Below are 15,272 nucleotides of genomic sequence, written 5' to 3' on the forward strand. Positions count from 1 at the left end.
AAAAGGGGTTTCTACATTTGCTGGCAACCCCGAAGCCGCTGTCGCATACGCGACTGACGTGCCCTGTGATTGGCTTAACAGCCACTTCCCGCCCCCTGTTGATCAGAGTCAGGAAGAAGCTGTCCCTTGGACTCCACGCCTCCCCTGCCGATGGCGAGTTTGAGGCAACCTGTCTGCCACTTTCTCCACGTGTAGTCAACCCTGCTGCCTCGTCTCTGTCTGTTTAGTTTTGTTTCCACCATGTCTGTAGTCACAGCGAGTGTAAAACTGCTCGTGTTAGCCGCAGTCACCGTCCTGGCCGTGCTGCTGCTGCGGCAGTGGATGGCCACCAAGCAGTACGTTTTCAACAAAGAAGACGTCGCCAAATTGGCTAAACAGTACGCAGGTGAGTTTGGGAATGTAGAGTTTTATATCTAACTAGGGTCAACGCCAACGTGCAGTTTACTAAAATGCAGTTTAAAGTAAAACTAACGTTACACGAATGGATGTCGTCCTCCCCTTTGCCTTACATAAGTAACAGTTACTGTGCATGTCTCCCCTCAGGACAGGACCATGAGCAGGCCTTCTCCAAAGTGGTGGTGGAGCTCAGGAAGAGGTAATGATTACATTAATTTGCTTCTGAAACATATTCAGACACCTGATGGCAAAGAACCGGGGCATGTTGTTTACTTTTACTTAAAGCAATGAATTAATTCCCCCAGCTGTGATTGACACACATTCAGCCAATCAACATACAGCTTTAGACTCTCTGTTCAACCTAACCAGAGGTTTTACAGCCACATGGTAACATGGTGTGTTATGTTACAGTGCTGATCCTGTTCCAGTTGCCATAAACTGGTGACCTACTCTGCCTTGCAGACAAGGCTGCATTGACTGATTTATCTTGAAGTTTTTGTCTTGAGCCAAGTAATGTAGTAACCATTAGCGGTAACCATTCTAATGTGAATATCTGTTACTTGTTTAAAATCATCTAATAAAGTGTAATTGAACCAGGTATCCTGGCCACATCCTGCCAGACGAGGACCTGCAGTGGGTGTTTGTGAACGCCGGAGGTTGGATGGGCTCCATGTGCCTCCTCCACGCCTCGCTCACAGAGTACCTGCTGCTGTTCGGTACAGCAGTGGATACAGGAGGACACTCAGGTGTGGACTGAAGGCGGACAAAAGTCTGTCTGTGTGGTCATACTCTCTTCAACATACTTCTTGTGTTGAGGAGAACCACACTCAGATTTTACTTACATGATGTATGAAATATATTTATATTATAATAATATAGGCAGTACATGTTTCCCACTCTTTCAGAAACACGACTAACTGGGAGCCTTTTTCTTGGCACTTAAAGGATAATCTTTGTGTCCTTTTTCAAGGATTTTGTGATCAATCTGTGTAGAAAACAATGTAAATTAGACTCCGTGTATGTGCTTTTCTTCCATCAGGTCGTTACTGGGCTGAGATTTCTGACACCATCATATCCGGCACTTTCAGGCAGTGGAAGGAGGGGACGACAAAGAGTGAAATATACTACCCTGGTAATATATTTTAGTCTGTAATAGAGAGCAGGGGTTGTAGTGAGGTGCTGGACACAGAAAGTAAACTTCTGGATTCATATGCATTTCCCTTTTATTTTCTCTTTCATTCCCTTTTTTGTTTCTCTTCCCTTACTTCCATTTTTTTCCCTTAGGTGACACCATCGTACACAGCGTAGGTGAGGCCACATCGGTCCAGTGGAGTGCCGGGACGTGGATGGTGGAGTACGGCCAGGGTTTCATCCCCTCCACTCTGGGATTCGCTCTGGCCGACACCCTGTTCAGCACTCAAGACTTCGTCACGATGTTCTACACCATGCGTGTCTACGTCAAGGGTCTGCTGCTCGAGGCTGGCACATTTCTTACAGAGGCCGGGGTGTTCTGAGGCACGGTCGAGGCTCGGATGCCCGCACGGGGACAGTAACGTCAAAAGTTCAACACTACATTTTGCGTCATTTAAAGTTCAGATTTCTACCTGGAACGGTTGACAGTTCAAATTTGCATCAGTACAGTTAATCCCATCCCTTGCCTGTCATTGAGGCAGTCCAGTAGAAAGTGTTGGGGTCTCTTTCACATCAGCAACAGTGCAACACTTACTTAAAGGCTGTACCACTTAGCGAACCCAAGAACATATCATTCTGAATGAAGCCTTAGCCCGTCACCTTCAGTGATACTCAGCATCTCACTCTATACAATGAACATTCCACTGAGAGCTCAAACTGCCTTCACAGACAGTGAGGTCTTCAGTACTCTGGCTGAAACAATCAAGTTTGTTCTCTTCCTAAATCTGAGATTCTTCTGGGAATAATATGACCCCGTCGACACCTGGCGTTAACGTGCACCTTGTGTGATCCAATCATAAGTGGACAGCCGTGACACAGTATAAAATGCTGAAGCTGTGATATGAAGAGTGGGTGTTGACCATCAAATCTGGGGACTAAGGATTTACTTTTAAAACAAATATGCAATACTTGATTAGGCATGTAAACAAAACATACTTAAGACAAAGCTACTATTTTCTTAGGAAATACCCATTTCATATGTATATGCACGTGGACTCCAATCACAGAAACCAACATCAGGAAGCCAAGAAGTCAAGTTTGCTCCAAAGATCATGATGCTCCATTTCCTCATTCCCAATCAGTGATCTGTACATAGTATATATTTTTTGAAAATGTTGAGAGGATATGTTGAAGAAAACAGCCTGGATATATGTACAATGTCCCATTTTCGGCTCAGTGTGAGTCATAGTCCAAACAATAGCAGCTCAGAGACAGCATTGTTTTAATGATTTCAGCCACTCTGTCGTCTCTGTGTGCTCGGCTGCTTCAGAGCCAGTGTGCAGCGACAGATTTCGATTTTACTGGAGCAATTTTCACTTTTTTTTTCTCCTCCACAATCCTGACGTTTTTTTAGGCTTAATGTATAAGGGTCCAGTCCTTATTTTCTCTCAAAACTTTATCCATTAAATCTAATCACAATTGTAGCCCTGTGACTTTCCAAACTACAAAGCAGTTCATTTACACCAAGTACTGTACCCACTGTGTGATGCTGCTAAACACCAGCAGATATGTCTTTGGAGAAATATACAAACCCTTTGAAATGTTTGCGTTATTCATATTTGTCTAAGAAAACGGAAAAAAAAACACTGTAGTTCCATACTGACCTCTGCCGTGTCATACTATAAATGGGACACGTTTCATTCATGCAATGGGGCGGATGAATTGAGAGACGGTGACTGAATTCAAAAGCTGCATCTGAAATACTTCGCAGAGCTTTATGAGCTTAAATGGTTAATACAAACATTTTAATAATGCAACTGTTGAGAGAAACTTGAATAATTTTGCGCTCTGACCAAGTAAGACTGCTCCAGCCTCCGTTCATCGTCGGGAACTTTGCACTAGCCCAACAGGGCAAAACCGAAACCGTAGAAAATCAAAGCCACTGTGGAATATTACAAGCGAATCACTGCTGCTGAATCCAACATCTCCCAGTTTGAACCCTTTCAGATGAAATAGCCTTATTTTCAGACTGATGCCAGAACCCATCAAGGATATATAGGGTTTCAGAGGGAGTTCAGTTATACTGTATCATGCTGTACTACCCCAGGCTGCACTTATTTGGTTTATAAACAGAAGCATCAGGAGCAGCGTGGTCTCGTGGATGGACGGCAAAACAATCCAACTTCCTTAAATGTTCGGATGTGCAATTTACTGTAAGGTAAAGCTGAAAACTGACGGTGCCAAAAGAAATAAATGTTTTTGAAGGAAAACGATGCAAGCCTGTTTTATTAGTGATGACTGCATGCGTCTCAGTGACTTATAATCACAGTGTGTAATCCATCACAACTTCGTTCTGCAAAGCAAACAAAAACAAACAGCGGGGGGTAAACACGACCTGAGCGAAATCACAAAACTGACCTTATATGCATGGAGAGATAATAAAAATAGAGGTGAGGTTAGGGATTGCGCATAGGTGGAGGGATGCTGCGTGAACAGACGGCGTTATTCAATAAAACAGGCCCGCAGAACAGAGGAGAGACACATCAGTCCTCATCTTCGTCTGTAAATGTCAAGAGGATGCAGACAACCTGATTTGTTGTCATCATACCCACCAGAGAAGTCCAGGTGATGATGACAGAAGTGTGTGTATTTCAGGTGGGTGTGTGTGTTTGCATGCACAGGGAGGAGAGGATGTGTGAATGTGCATGCTCGTGTACATGTTCTACATACCGTAACACGTGTATACTGCTTGTACCTGTGTGTGTGTGTGTGTGTGTGTGTGTTACAATGTATCCACTCCGTTCTTTCCCCTCTATTCATCTGTGTATGTGTGTGTTATCATATTATCTCAGATATAGATTTAATGTCATCCTAACAGACTGGCCTGACCCCGCCGCCCTCCTTCTCTTTAAGCCCTTTAAAGGAGATGTATTCAGAATCGAAGACGGGCGACCGGAGCTGAAATACCAGCGTGCCCGAGCGGCAGCCGCACCTTGATGGGATAGATGACGGCCTCTTTGACTAATCGCTTTGCGTCCTCCAGGCCGATGATGTCCTGCCACCGCACACTGGGGCTGTGCAAATAGATGTCCTTTCAGGGTGAACACACACACACAAACAAAATTATGGATGCAAGTAGGTAAAAAAAAAAAAAAAAAAAGCAAAATAATGCAGAACAAGAATCACCGGTAGAAAGACAGATTGTGTATGTACACACACAAACACCCACACACACATCTTCGTGCGAGCAGACAGGCTTGCATAAATAGGTGGCCTTTAGAATGAAACATCAGATAAGGGAAATAAATAGAACTTTGGCCTTCAATAATACATGGCTTCAATTTATTCACAGCAAAGCTCTTCACTGCTCTCTAGTGGATACATTCAGTATTACATCATTTGACATTTTTGTTGTGAGGTCTTCTAAAATCATACCAGTAAGAACAACACATGTTGCTCACATGAGGCTGAAGTTTCTTTCTTGCTTTCTTTCTTCTTTTCTAATATTCAGTCTTATCTGTTTTAATTGCTGGTCACACATTATTTTTTTTTTGTTCAGCAAAAAAATCAATAAATAAATAACCTATTCTAACCACGTCAACCCCATCTAATCTCACGCTCAATTCTAATCTTATATTGATACAAAACATGCTTATAAAACATGTTTGGCTTTATAACTAGGACTTGGAAGGCTGTTTTATTTAATTCATCGTATTATTTTAGAATAAATAATGTACACTTCCAACAGGCTTTTTGCTAATAAATACAGGCTTGTTACAATGTATAATTTCAGCAGTTCTGTGGCGCTGCTATTGTTTAGCAGTATTTGTTCCTTTTCAGTGTTGTAGTAGTTACACACCTACAGGGAGAGACAGAGACATCATAGTAACGTTCCACCTGTCTGTACGGCAGCCCGGAGGGGAAAGTCTTCAGACCTCGCATTAAAACACGGCGAAGGAACCTCACAAACACAGTGACTGAACACTAGAAAACTGACTTTGGGTCTCACTAACTTTACGGAATCATGATGGAGCTTTCTTACCAGTCTATGAAAATCGCCCATCAAGCGCGGGAGGCGGTGAGTGAAGAAGTTCAGTTTTGTGTGTATGTGTGTTTTGTCGCAACTGTTGGCCGGCTAACAACTTTAAGCTAACAGTGATACTTGGGAGAGGTGACGTTTTCTCTACTTATGGCCTAATTAGCTGCCATAGATGACAAGTGACGTTACGCTGAGTAAAACACGTATTCAGGGCTAGGTTATTGTATTGTAGACATACATTATGCAGAAAATAGCCGCTAAAATGTCGTAATTAAACGTGAACCAGTTAGCCGTTGAGCTAATCAGGCTAGCTGTGCATGCAGCTGAGCCACAATTACTCGGCGTCTGCTGGTTGCCTGGATACTCAGGCAGACGCTGGGTGTCACTTATGGCACTCTGTCGCCCTCTACTGGGACTTTGTGTCCTCACACCCCAATGTGTCGGTAGGATCTCCGCTACGACGGGCTCCATAATAATCATACTAATTGTGTCATACTTTGAAACTATGATATCATCTGAAAAGGTCATTGTACCTGTGTTTTTCTAAACAAAACACAGATAATAGTAATGCTAGATAATGCAGCAGTTGTGGTTGAGCGGCTCCTGAGTCTCAAGTTTGTGTGTTGCTGTCCAACAGGATGAGCTGAGGACCGAGACGAGGAGGAAGAGCCTCCTCATCCTCATTTACCAACACCTGCTGGGGCAAGGGTCAGTATGAATGATGAGCAGTGGTCTTCAGGTGGTCTCACCTGGAGTTTCTTAAAGCAGGTAAAGGGTAAATATGCAGGGTAGGTTTTGGTTGCTGCAGGTATGTGAGTAACAGCAGTATAATGGCTGTGCCAATTTATACTGTGTTCATAATAACAAGCCTGCAGAGGGGCGTGTGTGTCTGTGCAGAATGTGTCTGACTTTGACGGCTACATGCAGTTCATCAACTAAACACATCAAAACTAAGTCATAACAGACATATTTGACCTTGTTTGTGTTACTTCTTGATCTTCCCAACGTGCATGCACAAGCTCTCGTGTGTGTGTGTGTGTGTGTCCATTCACCAGCTACGTAGCTGCAGCGGTGGCCTTGGACCAGGAGACTAATGGAGGTGTGAAGAGGTTCGAGGTTTGCGATAACATCGATCTGGAGATGGTGCTGATGGAGTACGAGAGCTATCACTACGTCAAGTTCCAGAAATATCCCAAACTCATCAGGAGGGCAGCAGAAGCAGGTACACGACCACTGAGCAGGCCACATCTGCAGCTCGATGGGATAAACGCTGCTGTTAAATTGTGAATTATTGGGGTGTACTCAGTCAAACTCAGATGGTAATTAATATTTTCTGTTGTTTCTTTTATGTCAAGGTGAAAACAGATATGCAAGAAGTGGTGGAGTGAAGAGGCGAGTCTCTCCAACTCTCACATTTCATAAGCATTTCATGTTCAGGACAGAATTTAAAAAAGAAACGAAATAACATCTACCAATGATAGATGTCCTCTGTGTCTCTCTTTGTCCCTCAGGAGTCCCTGTTCAGCTGTAAAGCCTCTCCCCAAAATCAACCCGTCCCAGAGCCCGCAGTCTGGAAATGGAGCCAAGAGGACAGCCTCGCATACAAATGTACAGCATTAAACACGAGACATCGTAAACACCAAGAACAGAGTGTTGAAGTAAGATGGGATCGCTCTGACATCCCGACGACTGTGCTTCGTTTTCCAGGAGAACGGCTCTGCTGCTCCTCCAGAGTTGTCAGAGTTTGGCCTCAACGTTTCCTCCCTCAGAAATGGAGCAGCTGGAGAGGCAGCCATGAACAGAAAGGTACCGGAGAACTTCAGCCATTATCAGGCCTCATCCGAGAACACTAGAAATGAACAGCCAATCCCATCATCCAGACTTCATCAATGTCATCTGTGATGATTTCACACAAATGATCTCCCAGCTTCTCTAATATGTGTCTTTGTTTATTTTTTTACTCTCTCATAAAAACAAGGGAACGTCAGTACCTAATCCTGCACCTGTGTGTGAACAGCAGACAATGTGAAGTCCCTCATGACTACAAAGCATACACATACTGATAAATATGTACACACCCTTTCACAAAATATGTGTTGCCTGTCTCAGGGTCAGATGACTGACAGCAAAGGTTCAAGCCATGATGCTGTCAAAGGAGCTGGCAGTGACTCAGACCACATGGTAATGATACTGGAGCCTCTGAGCAACACTGAGGACATAAAAATATCCTTTTCTTTTCAGTATTTCTTACGATATTTGACCGGCACACAATGCAGGAGAGCAAACAGATTAAACATCAGTAAATCCACTAATAGTACCACACTACTCATGATGATGATCGGATGCTGTGTTGTTGCAGGAACGACTGTTGAAGCCCCTCAGTGGCTTTTCTGGACTGAGCGGTGAGATGAGAGAACTGGCTGCAATCATCAGCAGGGTACTACACACACACACACACACTCACACACACACACACTCCAGTACTGTATTACAAACACTGACAAACAAGAAGCACACATGCTGAAAAACAAACATGTAGTGGGAGCTGATTTTCTCTGAGCACAATGTGAAAATATGCTTTAAGTGATTTATGTGATACCAAATGTGTCCACTGGAGAGCAGTGAAGAGCTGCGTTGTGAATGAATTGATCTGTTGTATTAATGAAGGCCCAGGTTCTATCTGTTTCCCTTATCTGATGTTTCATTCTAAAGGACACCTATTTACGCAGGCCTAATGGCACCAGGATGTGTGTGTATATGTGTGTGTGTGTATTTCCAGCTGATCTCTTCCACATACATCCCTCACTCTGCCTGTTTGTGTGTGTGTTCACCCTGAAAGGACATCTATTTGCACAGCCCCAATGTGCGGTGGGAGGACATCATCGGCCTGGAGGACGCAAAGCGATTAGTCAAAGAGGCCGTCGTCTATCCCATCAAGGTGCGGCCGCCGCTCGGGCACGCTGGTATTTCAGCTCCGGTCGCCCGTCTTCGATTCTGAATACATCTCCTTTAAAGGGCTTAAAGAGAAGGAGGGCGGCGGGGTCAGGCCAGTCTGTTAGGATGACATTAAATCTATATCTGAGATAATATGATAACACACACATACACAGATGAATAGACAGACAGGGAGGAGGGAACACACACATGCTATGACATGTAGAATTTATACGCACAGCCACAGTCTCAACATACAGAGATTGCACATACAAATAAAAGCTGCCACATAGACACATTAGCAGAGGACACACACACACACACACACACAGAAAATACATACACACTTCTATCATCATCACCTGGACCTCTCTCATGGATATGATGACAACAAATCAGGTTGTCTGCATCCTCTTGACATTTACAGACGGAGATGAGGACTGATGTGTCTCTCCTCTGTTCTGCTGGCCTGTTTTATTGAATAACGCCGCACCTCCACCTTCCCACAATCCCCAACCTCTGCCTCCATTATTATTCATTCTCTGGGGTATAAGGTCAGTTTGGTGATTTGACTCTGCCTCCGTTTGCCACCTAAAATTCAGACTGATTTGCGGTGTGTGGTATTTGCAGCACTGACTCAACCACCAAAGCAAACAAATCGGTTTTATGTAAATGCATGTTTTGTCAGTGGAAGAATATGGTTATAGCTTTAAAATATTCTTATAAAGAATTGTGATGTGATTTACTAAAGGTTTGTTGGTGCCGTTCATATTTGACAGTACCCCCAGCTGTTCACAGGCATCCTGTCTCCGTGGAAAGGCTTGCTGCTCTACGGCCCCCCTGGTAAGACCTCCAGTGCTGTAAACCTCTGTCAGGTTTGCTCATGAAAGAGAAACTTACTCAGTGGCCGACATGCGCCTCTTATGACCAGGTACAGGTAAGACGCTGCTGGCAAAGGCTGTGGCTACAGAGTGCAAGACGACCTTCTTCAACATCTCAGCATCCAGCATCGTCAGCAAGTGGAGAGGAGACTCTGAGAAACTGGTCAAGGTAGGTCGTTCTTCAACACACACAGCAGATCAAACACAACACACATTGCCTCCCATGCTTTGCAGGTTTACAGTTTGGATTTGTGTAAATCTGTGTTTGTATATGTCTGCAGGTGCTGTTTGAGCTGGCCAGGTACCACGCCCCATCCACCATCTTCCTGGATGAACTGGAGTCAGTGATGAGCCAGAGAGGAACCAGCATGGGGTGAGCTGAACCACAAAGAGTGGGAAATGGAAATGCTGTTCCCCAGTGCTGAAGGTTGTGGCTTTGCCCCCCGCAATAGGCAGGAAGGCTTCAGGTGAACATAGTGTCCTTGGACTAGACAATCTGTCTGCAGACAGACTTGTAAGTGCCTGCAAAAGTACTGAAAATTGCCTCAGTGGTCATTCCTGCTACAGTAAGTGTAATGTACTGATGTCAGTATAAAAAGCATTGAATGACAGCAGACCGATGTGTGTTTCCAGAGGAGAGCATGAGGGGAGCCGCAGGATGAAGACTGAGCTGCTGGTTCAGATGGACGGACTGGCGAGGTCAGAGGATCTGGTGTTTGTACTGGCGGCCTCCAACCTGCCTTGGTAATACTTTAACACAAACACACCACATACGTACTGCGTATAGAAACCTCAACGGACATCAGTTTATCTTTGAAAAGTAGGAGTGAGCTGCTGGATTTGTAACTGTTCCTGCTCTCGTCTCAGGGAACTGGACCATGCCATGCTGAGGAGGTTAGAGAAGAGGATTCTTGTCAGTCTCCCCTCCTCGCCGGCTCGCCAAGCCATGATCTCTCATTGGCTGCCTCCCCTTAGCTCCACAGGAGGGGTGGAGCTACACACTGCACTGGACTATGAAACTCTGGCAAAGGTGTGTCACAGTTAAAACAGTTCAGGAAGCGTTTAATCGTTTATCTACTTCGCTTTTTCTTTGTCTTTCTCAGGGGATGGAGGGTTACTCAGGCTCCGATATAAGACTGGTCTGTAAGGAGGCCGCCATGAGACCAGTCCGCAAGATCTTTGATGCTCTGGAGTCACATCAGGAAAGTAGGACAACACACACACACAGACAGCAGCCATGTTTCTGTCCAGTGTCCCTGAATGAAATGCTGTAGCCTCACTGGGATCCTCCTTCCCAGGAGACACTGCCATGCCCGCCATCCAGCTGGAAACTGTGACGACGGCGGACTTCCTGGAAGTCATCGAGCACACCAAACCCTCGGCCCGTAACCTGATGGACAGATACGCAGCCTGGGAGAGCGAGTACGAGTCTGTCTGACAACCCAGAACATTTGAATATTGGGGGGGGGGGGGACTTTTATACCAACAGCATTATCATAACAAACTGACCCGCCCACAGCAGGATTGTGCTCTTTATCAGCATACACACGCTGACATTTTCTTACAAAAACAAACTCATCATTACTTTAACTTAGTAAGTTTGCTAAAATTAAGTTGAAGAAAAAGTGTGAATGCAAATCACCACGCACAGTGGACTAGCAAACAACAGTTACCAGCTGAGTATTTTTTATTCAAAGTTAGATTTCTACATTATTACACTGCATTTTGTTGTTGCGGCAGCAGCTGGTGGCTACTTCTGAAATGAATGCTTTACTTTTACTTTTTAGCATTCTGGACGTATAGAGAGAAAGTAGTCCCACACTCACATGGACATATTTGTGTAAGTGTATCTTTTTGATTTAGGGACAGTCACTCAGACTTATGTCTACAGCAGTGATAACTGGAGTCTTTTATGTGCAAATGAAAGGTTCTGTTGACAGTAATAGCTTATAGCAGGTTCTTCAGGATGTGCTCCACAGCGTCTGTGAAACTGTCGCATGTCAGGTGGGGAGGAGGGTTGATTTTAGCCTCGTCCCCTTCCCTGTATTTACCTGAGAGATGACAGGAGAGAAGGCGGAATGCCATTAACCACAAAAACAGACAGTGACGTTTATGTGGAGACAGGAAAGGAGAGGACAGGAAGAATAAGAGAAACTGATGGAGGAATGAGAATAAACTGGAGGAGTTTTTTTTCTAACCTGTTTTGACTAGAATTCCTAACATTCCTGCGTTCTGAGCCCCGCCCACATCGTCTCTGGCGTCCTATGAAAAAAAAGTAACACACATTTGGGATGGAAGTTCCAAAGGAAAACAAGACGATAATATTGTCTAAATGAATGTTGTATGATATTTAAAAGAAATGCACGTTTGGAGTGAACAGTCTCAGATTTGATTCCTGTCAACAGCACACATTCTCTGTGCCCTTTGTATAAAATATTGAAAATGACAACATACTTACATCTCCTATCATGACCGCTTCATTTGGGCTGCATCCTATATCAGACAGAGCCTATGTGAAGGAAACAACCAAACGAAAATGAGACTCTAAAGTTGGTCAAGCATATCATAAGGTGAATTTCAGCCAATTAAAAATAAGATTTCAAGTGAAAATATGTTTTAAATGTTTGTGTGTCTTCTCTCTTCTTCCTTGGTTAAAAAGGTGGAAACACATAATATCACATTCTAACCTGTGTGAAAAACGTCTTCTCCGGCTTCCCAACCACAGCAGCCTTACAGTCTGCGGCGTACTCAAGTCCCGTCACGAAGGGCCCGGGGCCGAGGGCCAAACCATCCTTACGTTTGTAGTAGCGAGCCTTATGGATGGCAATGAGAGGGGCTCCATCCAGAATCATTCTGTGGAGAAAAACACGCAATTAACGGGCTGCACTTTCCAACCCTGATTTTTTATTTACACTTAACACAGCATCCCAATTTTTCTGGAATCAGAGTTTTAATTATAAAAAAAAAATACTCAAGATCAATAAAGGTCTTAGATGATTTAGACCTACTTTTTAAGGAAATGATTGCACAGTAAGGGAAAACAGACACCAAATCTAACCTGTCAGCACAACTTGTCACTGACTGAAACTCAAATGTTCTGTGACTGACTGCAGAATGTGTCTAATGAATGAGTTTAGCACCTGAAAGCCTTATTGAGTGTTTGGTAGTTGAAGTGATCGGGAGCGAGTCCAATGACGACAGCGTTTGGCTCTGACGTGTCGATGCCTGGAGACGGAAAGACGGTTAATATTGTGTACAGTAGGATCAGCTTCATCTTAATATGATCGTTCAAACGCCTTCAGACTCACAAAGAGTTGTTGGGTCACAAGTTACCAATCAGGGCTCTCGTCATTTGGAAATTAGTCACTATTTTTGACAGTTTGGTAACAATAATTCTGTCACACTTTTAGTCATCCTACTGAAGAACTTCCCTTTACTTGAACCCTCTTCACAGAGAGGTCAGAGGTCAAGATCAGCTACAACAGCAGTTCAAAGCTGGGTCTGTCACACACATACTCACAGCTCCGTACCAGTGAAGTCTTCCAGCGCGCCGTCGTCCACCAGCAGCAGCGGCCTGTGTTGCTTCTGCTCTAACAAACTCCTCGCTGCACTCAGAGAGGTGAAGATCTCTTTTTCCTGCAGAGTGACGCACCCGTTTCTACTCATGTCGTCCATTTTCAATTGAACATGACGGTAGAAGCATCTACTTGGATTTTGGCTTGGCTGTTTTACCTGGAGGTCGAAGTTGAGACGCTGCAGTCGCTCCAGTAAGTTCCTCTTGCTTTCCTTTGTCGTGTTGGTCACAAACTTCACAGCGACAGACGCCTGCCGTAACCTGACGGCGCCGAAACAGAAATGTCTTGCAGATCAAAACACGTTAAGAATTCATATGAATTTATAATAACACAATGAAGATGGAGATATGTGTGCATCAAAGGACTGTCAGCGGCATTTTTTTTTGCATCTCCTACCTACATGAGTGTGCAGCAGTGCTGTAGTGTGTGACATTCATTTCAGTTCCACGCCTGTCCCTGGTTTGGGGGCTGTGTCCTACCTGTTCAGGGCATCCTGCGCCCCAGGCACCGCTGTGTCCTCTATATGCAGAGTTCCACTCAGGTCGATGAGCACGGCCTTCAGAGCCCGTCTGCCCGCCATGCTGGAGACCTGAGGAGGAGGACGGACGGTGAACCCTCATTTCTTCTGACACAAAAACAGTGTTGGACAATTGATAATCACTACTGTGAGATAACAGATTCATCTCCTGTTTACAGATTTTATATAATTCACTTGTATAAAAATAGCATTAATCACCCTCCTTGCCGTTTGGTTCATGATGTTCTACCTTCACAGAGGATGTTTTCAACAGGTTTCAGTCCTCAACAAAACCCACAGCCACCAAGTAGGCTGTTCCATGAGAGCTGTGTGGACTGCAGTCTCTGATTCTGTTTTTCTAACCTGCCAAATATGACCAAGGTCCGCTGTAAACGGAGCTTTGCTCAGTTTAAAAAAAGCGTATTCTGCCATAATAATGTATTATTTTAGAGATTATATGTTCATAATCATAATTCACATTGGTCATGGCAGAACTGATCAGATTATTGCGTTGTTCAAACCTGCATCAGGACAAACTGAGAGGATTATTGACCAGTTCGGCCTGAAAATTTATGACTTCCTGCCTGGAATACAGATTTTGGGATTGTATTTTATGGCTCTTTGACTGTGTGATCCCCTATTATTTAGACATGCTTGGATTTCTGTCATGTAGTTATCAATGTAAGGGTACAATTAATGCTCTTAATGCCCACCCAAAATAGCTTAAACACACACACACACACACACACACACACACACACAGCCTGTAGGTCATGTGTCTATTATCTGCATTTAGCTCTAATGATATCAGGATACTATGTTGTATTTTACTGTGTTTATGTATGTGTGGTTCTATAATAGTGATTTCTTTAAATGACGTTACTGAAATTTTCACATTTTTAATAGCTAACTGTAACAACAAACTCTAACAACTACGTGTATAGATTTTTTTTTTTTTTTTTTTAAAGAAAAAGAAAAAAAAGCTGTTGCACAAGTTATGGTCTACTACTGGTAAGTTAGTCTAAAAACCTTCTTCATTATCATCACTGTTGGACCATGGTTGCTAAAAGCTAAAGTGGCATTCACTGAGTGCTAACTTTTCATTTCCACGCATTCAGCGACTTCTTGCTGATGTAAAATCCTGCGGTTTTAATAGCAAAATCAACACAATCACTAAATAAAGTTTACATATTTAGAAAGTCAGTAAACAGCGGAGCTAACCTTTAGCAACAGCAACTCCTTCTGCTTCCTGTTGACGTTTTCTTCTTCGCTGGTTACAGCTGGGTTTTATTCTCAATGGGCTCACTGCTGCCCCCTGCAGCTCAAACACCATAACTGCTTCTACTCCTTTTGAAATGATTGTATTGTATTGTATGTAAGTATTTTGTTTTTTCCCCTCTTTCAGGAAAAAAAATATATATTTTTTTGTATCACTGTCATTTTGATATGACTCTGTCTTCTTCAATAGTACTTTATTTCCAATTTATACATTATAATCTGATAAGAGGGTTATCCTTAACCACGTAATCACTCATTAGAATAATAATAATAATAAAAAAAGAAACATATGTTTCCCATCCCACTAACAACCAACAGATGTATCGCATTAGCAGGTCTTTTAGGGCATTCAGATAGATTTAATATGGTGGGAGGTATTATCAAAGCGATAATAACCTTCTCTCTGCACGATGCCAGACAACACAGATCAAATCCCCTTTCCATATACATCCAGTGAATAACACTGCTCCCTAATGTTGTTTTTTAGTTTTCAGTTTTTGTTTTCACATAAATATTTTGGA

General features: G+C 43.5%; 3 protein-coding genes across 5 annotated transcripts; 2 read left to right on the forward strand and 1 right to left on the reverse strand.

Moving 5' to 3' along the window:
* Nucleotides 1-104: 104 nt before the first annotated feature.
* On the forward strand, nt 105-3,800 carry sigmar1 (sigma non-opioid intracellular receptor 1). Its single transcript, XM_076758823.1, has 5 exons — nt 105-385; nt 544-595; nt 994-1,142; nt 1,436-1,528; nt 1,681-3,800. Exons 1-5 carry the CDS (start codon nt 241-243, stop codon nt 1,908-1,910), a joined length of 669 nt encoding a protein of 222 aa, XP_076614938.1. The 5' UTR covers nt 105-240; the 3' UTR covers nt 1,911-3,800.
* A 1,673-nt stretch (nt 3,801-5,473) lies between these two features.
* On the forward strand, nt 5,474-10,900 carry katnal2 (katanin p60 subunit A-like 2). Its single transcript, XM_076758371.1, has 16 exons — nt 5,474-5,605; nt 6,204-6,274; nt 6,622-6,788; nt 6,922-6,958; nt 7,078-7,174; nt 7,274-7,372; nt 7,676-7,747; nt 7,926-8,003; nt 8,406-8,504; nt 9,280-9,343; nt 9,432-9,550; nt 9,663-9,754; nt 10,015-10,125; nt 10,249-10,411; nt 10,485-10,587; nt 10,680-10,900. The coding sequence occupies exons 1-16, from the start codon at nt 5,552-5,554 to the stop codon at nt 10,817-10,819; spliced, it is 1,566 nt and encodes a 521-aa protein (XP_076614486.1). The 5' UTR covers nt 5,474-5,551; the 3' UTR covers nt 10,820-10,900.
* Nucleotides 10,901-11,045: 145 nt separating this feature from the next.
* hdhd2 (haloacid dehalogenase-like hydrolase domain containing 2) lies at nt 11,046-14,748 on the reverse strand. 3 transcript variants are annotated; one of them, XM_076758373.1, is made up of 9 exons: nt 14,695-14,748; nt 13,436-13,545; nt 13,114-13,216; nt 12,912-13,017; nt 12,522-12,606; nt 12,069-12,234; nt 11,840-11,890; nt 11,580-11,643; nt 11,046-11,432 (listed from the first exon to the last, which is right to left on the reverse strand). In XM_076758373.1, the coding sequence occupies exons 2-9, from the start codon at nt 13,534-13,536 to the stop codon at nt 11,329-11,331; spliced, it is 780 nt and encodes a 259-aa protein (XP_076614488.1). In that variant the 5' UTR covers nt 13,537-13,545; nt 14,695-14,748; the 3' UTR covers nt 11,046-11,328. The 3 variants fall into 3 exon arrangements, with proteins under 3 accessions (XP_076614488.1, XP_076614487.1, XP_076614489.1); XM_076758372.1 differs by lacking the exon at nt 14,695-14,748 and adding an exon at nt 13,693-14,644; XM_076758374.1 differs by lacking the exons at nt 11,046-11,432; nt 11,580-11,643; nt 14,695-14,748 and adding exons at nt 11,661-11,796; nt 13,693-14,651 and having other exon boundaries at nt 11,836-11,890.
* Nucleotides 14,749-15,272: the final 524 nt, after the last annotated feature.

This window comes from Chaetodon auriga, chromosome 19, assembly GCF_051107435.1.
Source record: "Chaetodon auriga isolate fChaAug3 chromosome 19, fChaAug3.hap1, whole genome shotgun sequence".
Classification (NCBI taxonomy): Eukaryota; Metazoa; Chordata; class Actinopteri; order Chaetodontiformes; family Chaetodontidae; genus Chaetodon; species Chaetodon auriga.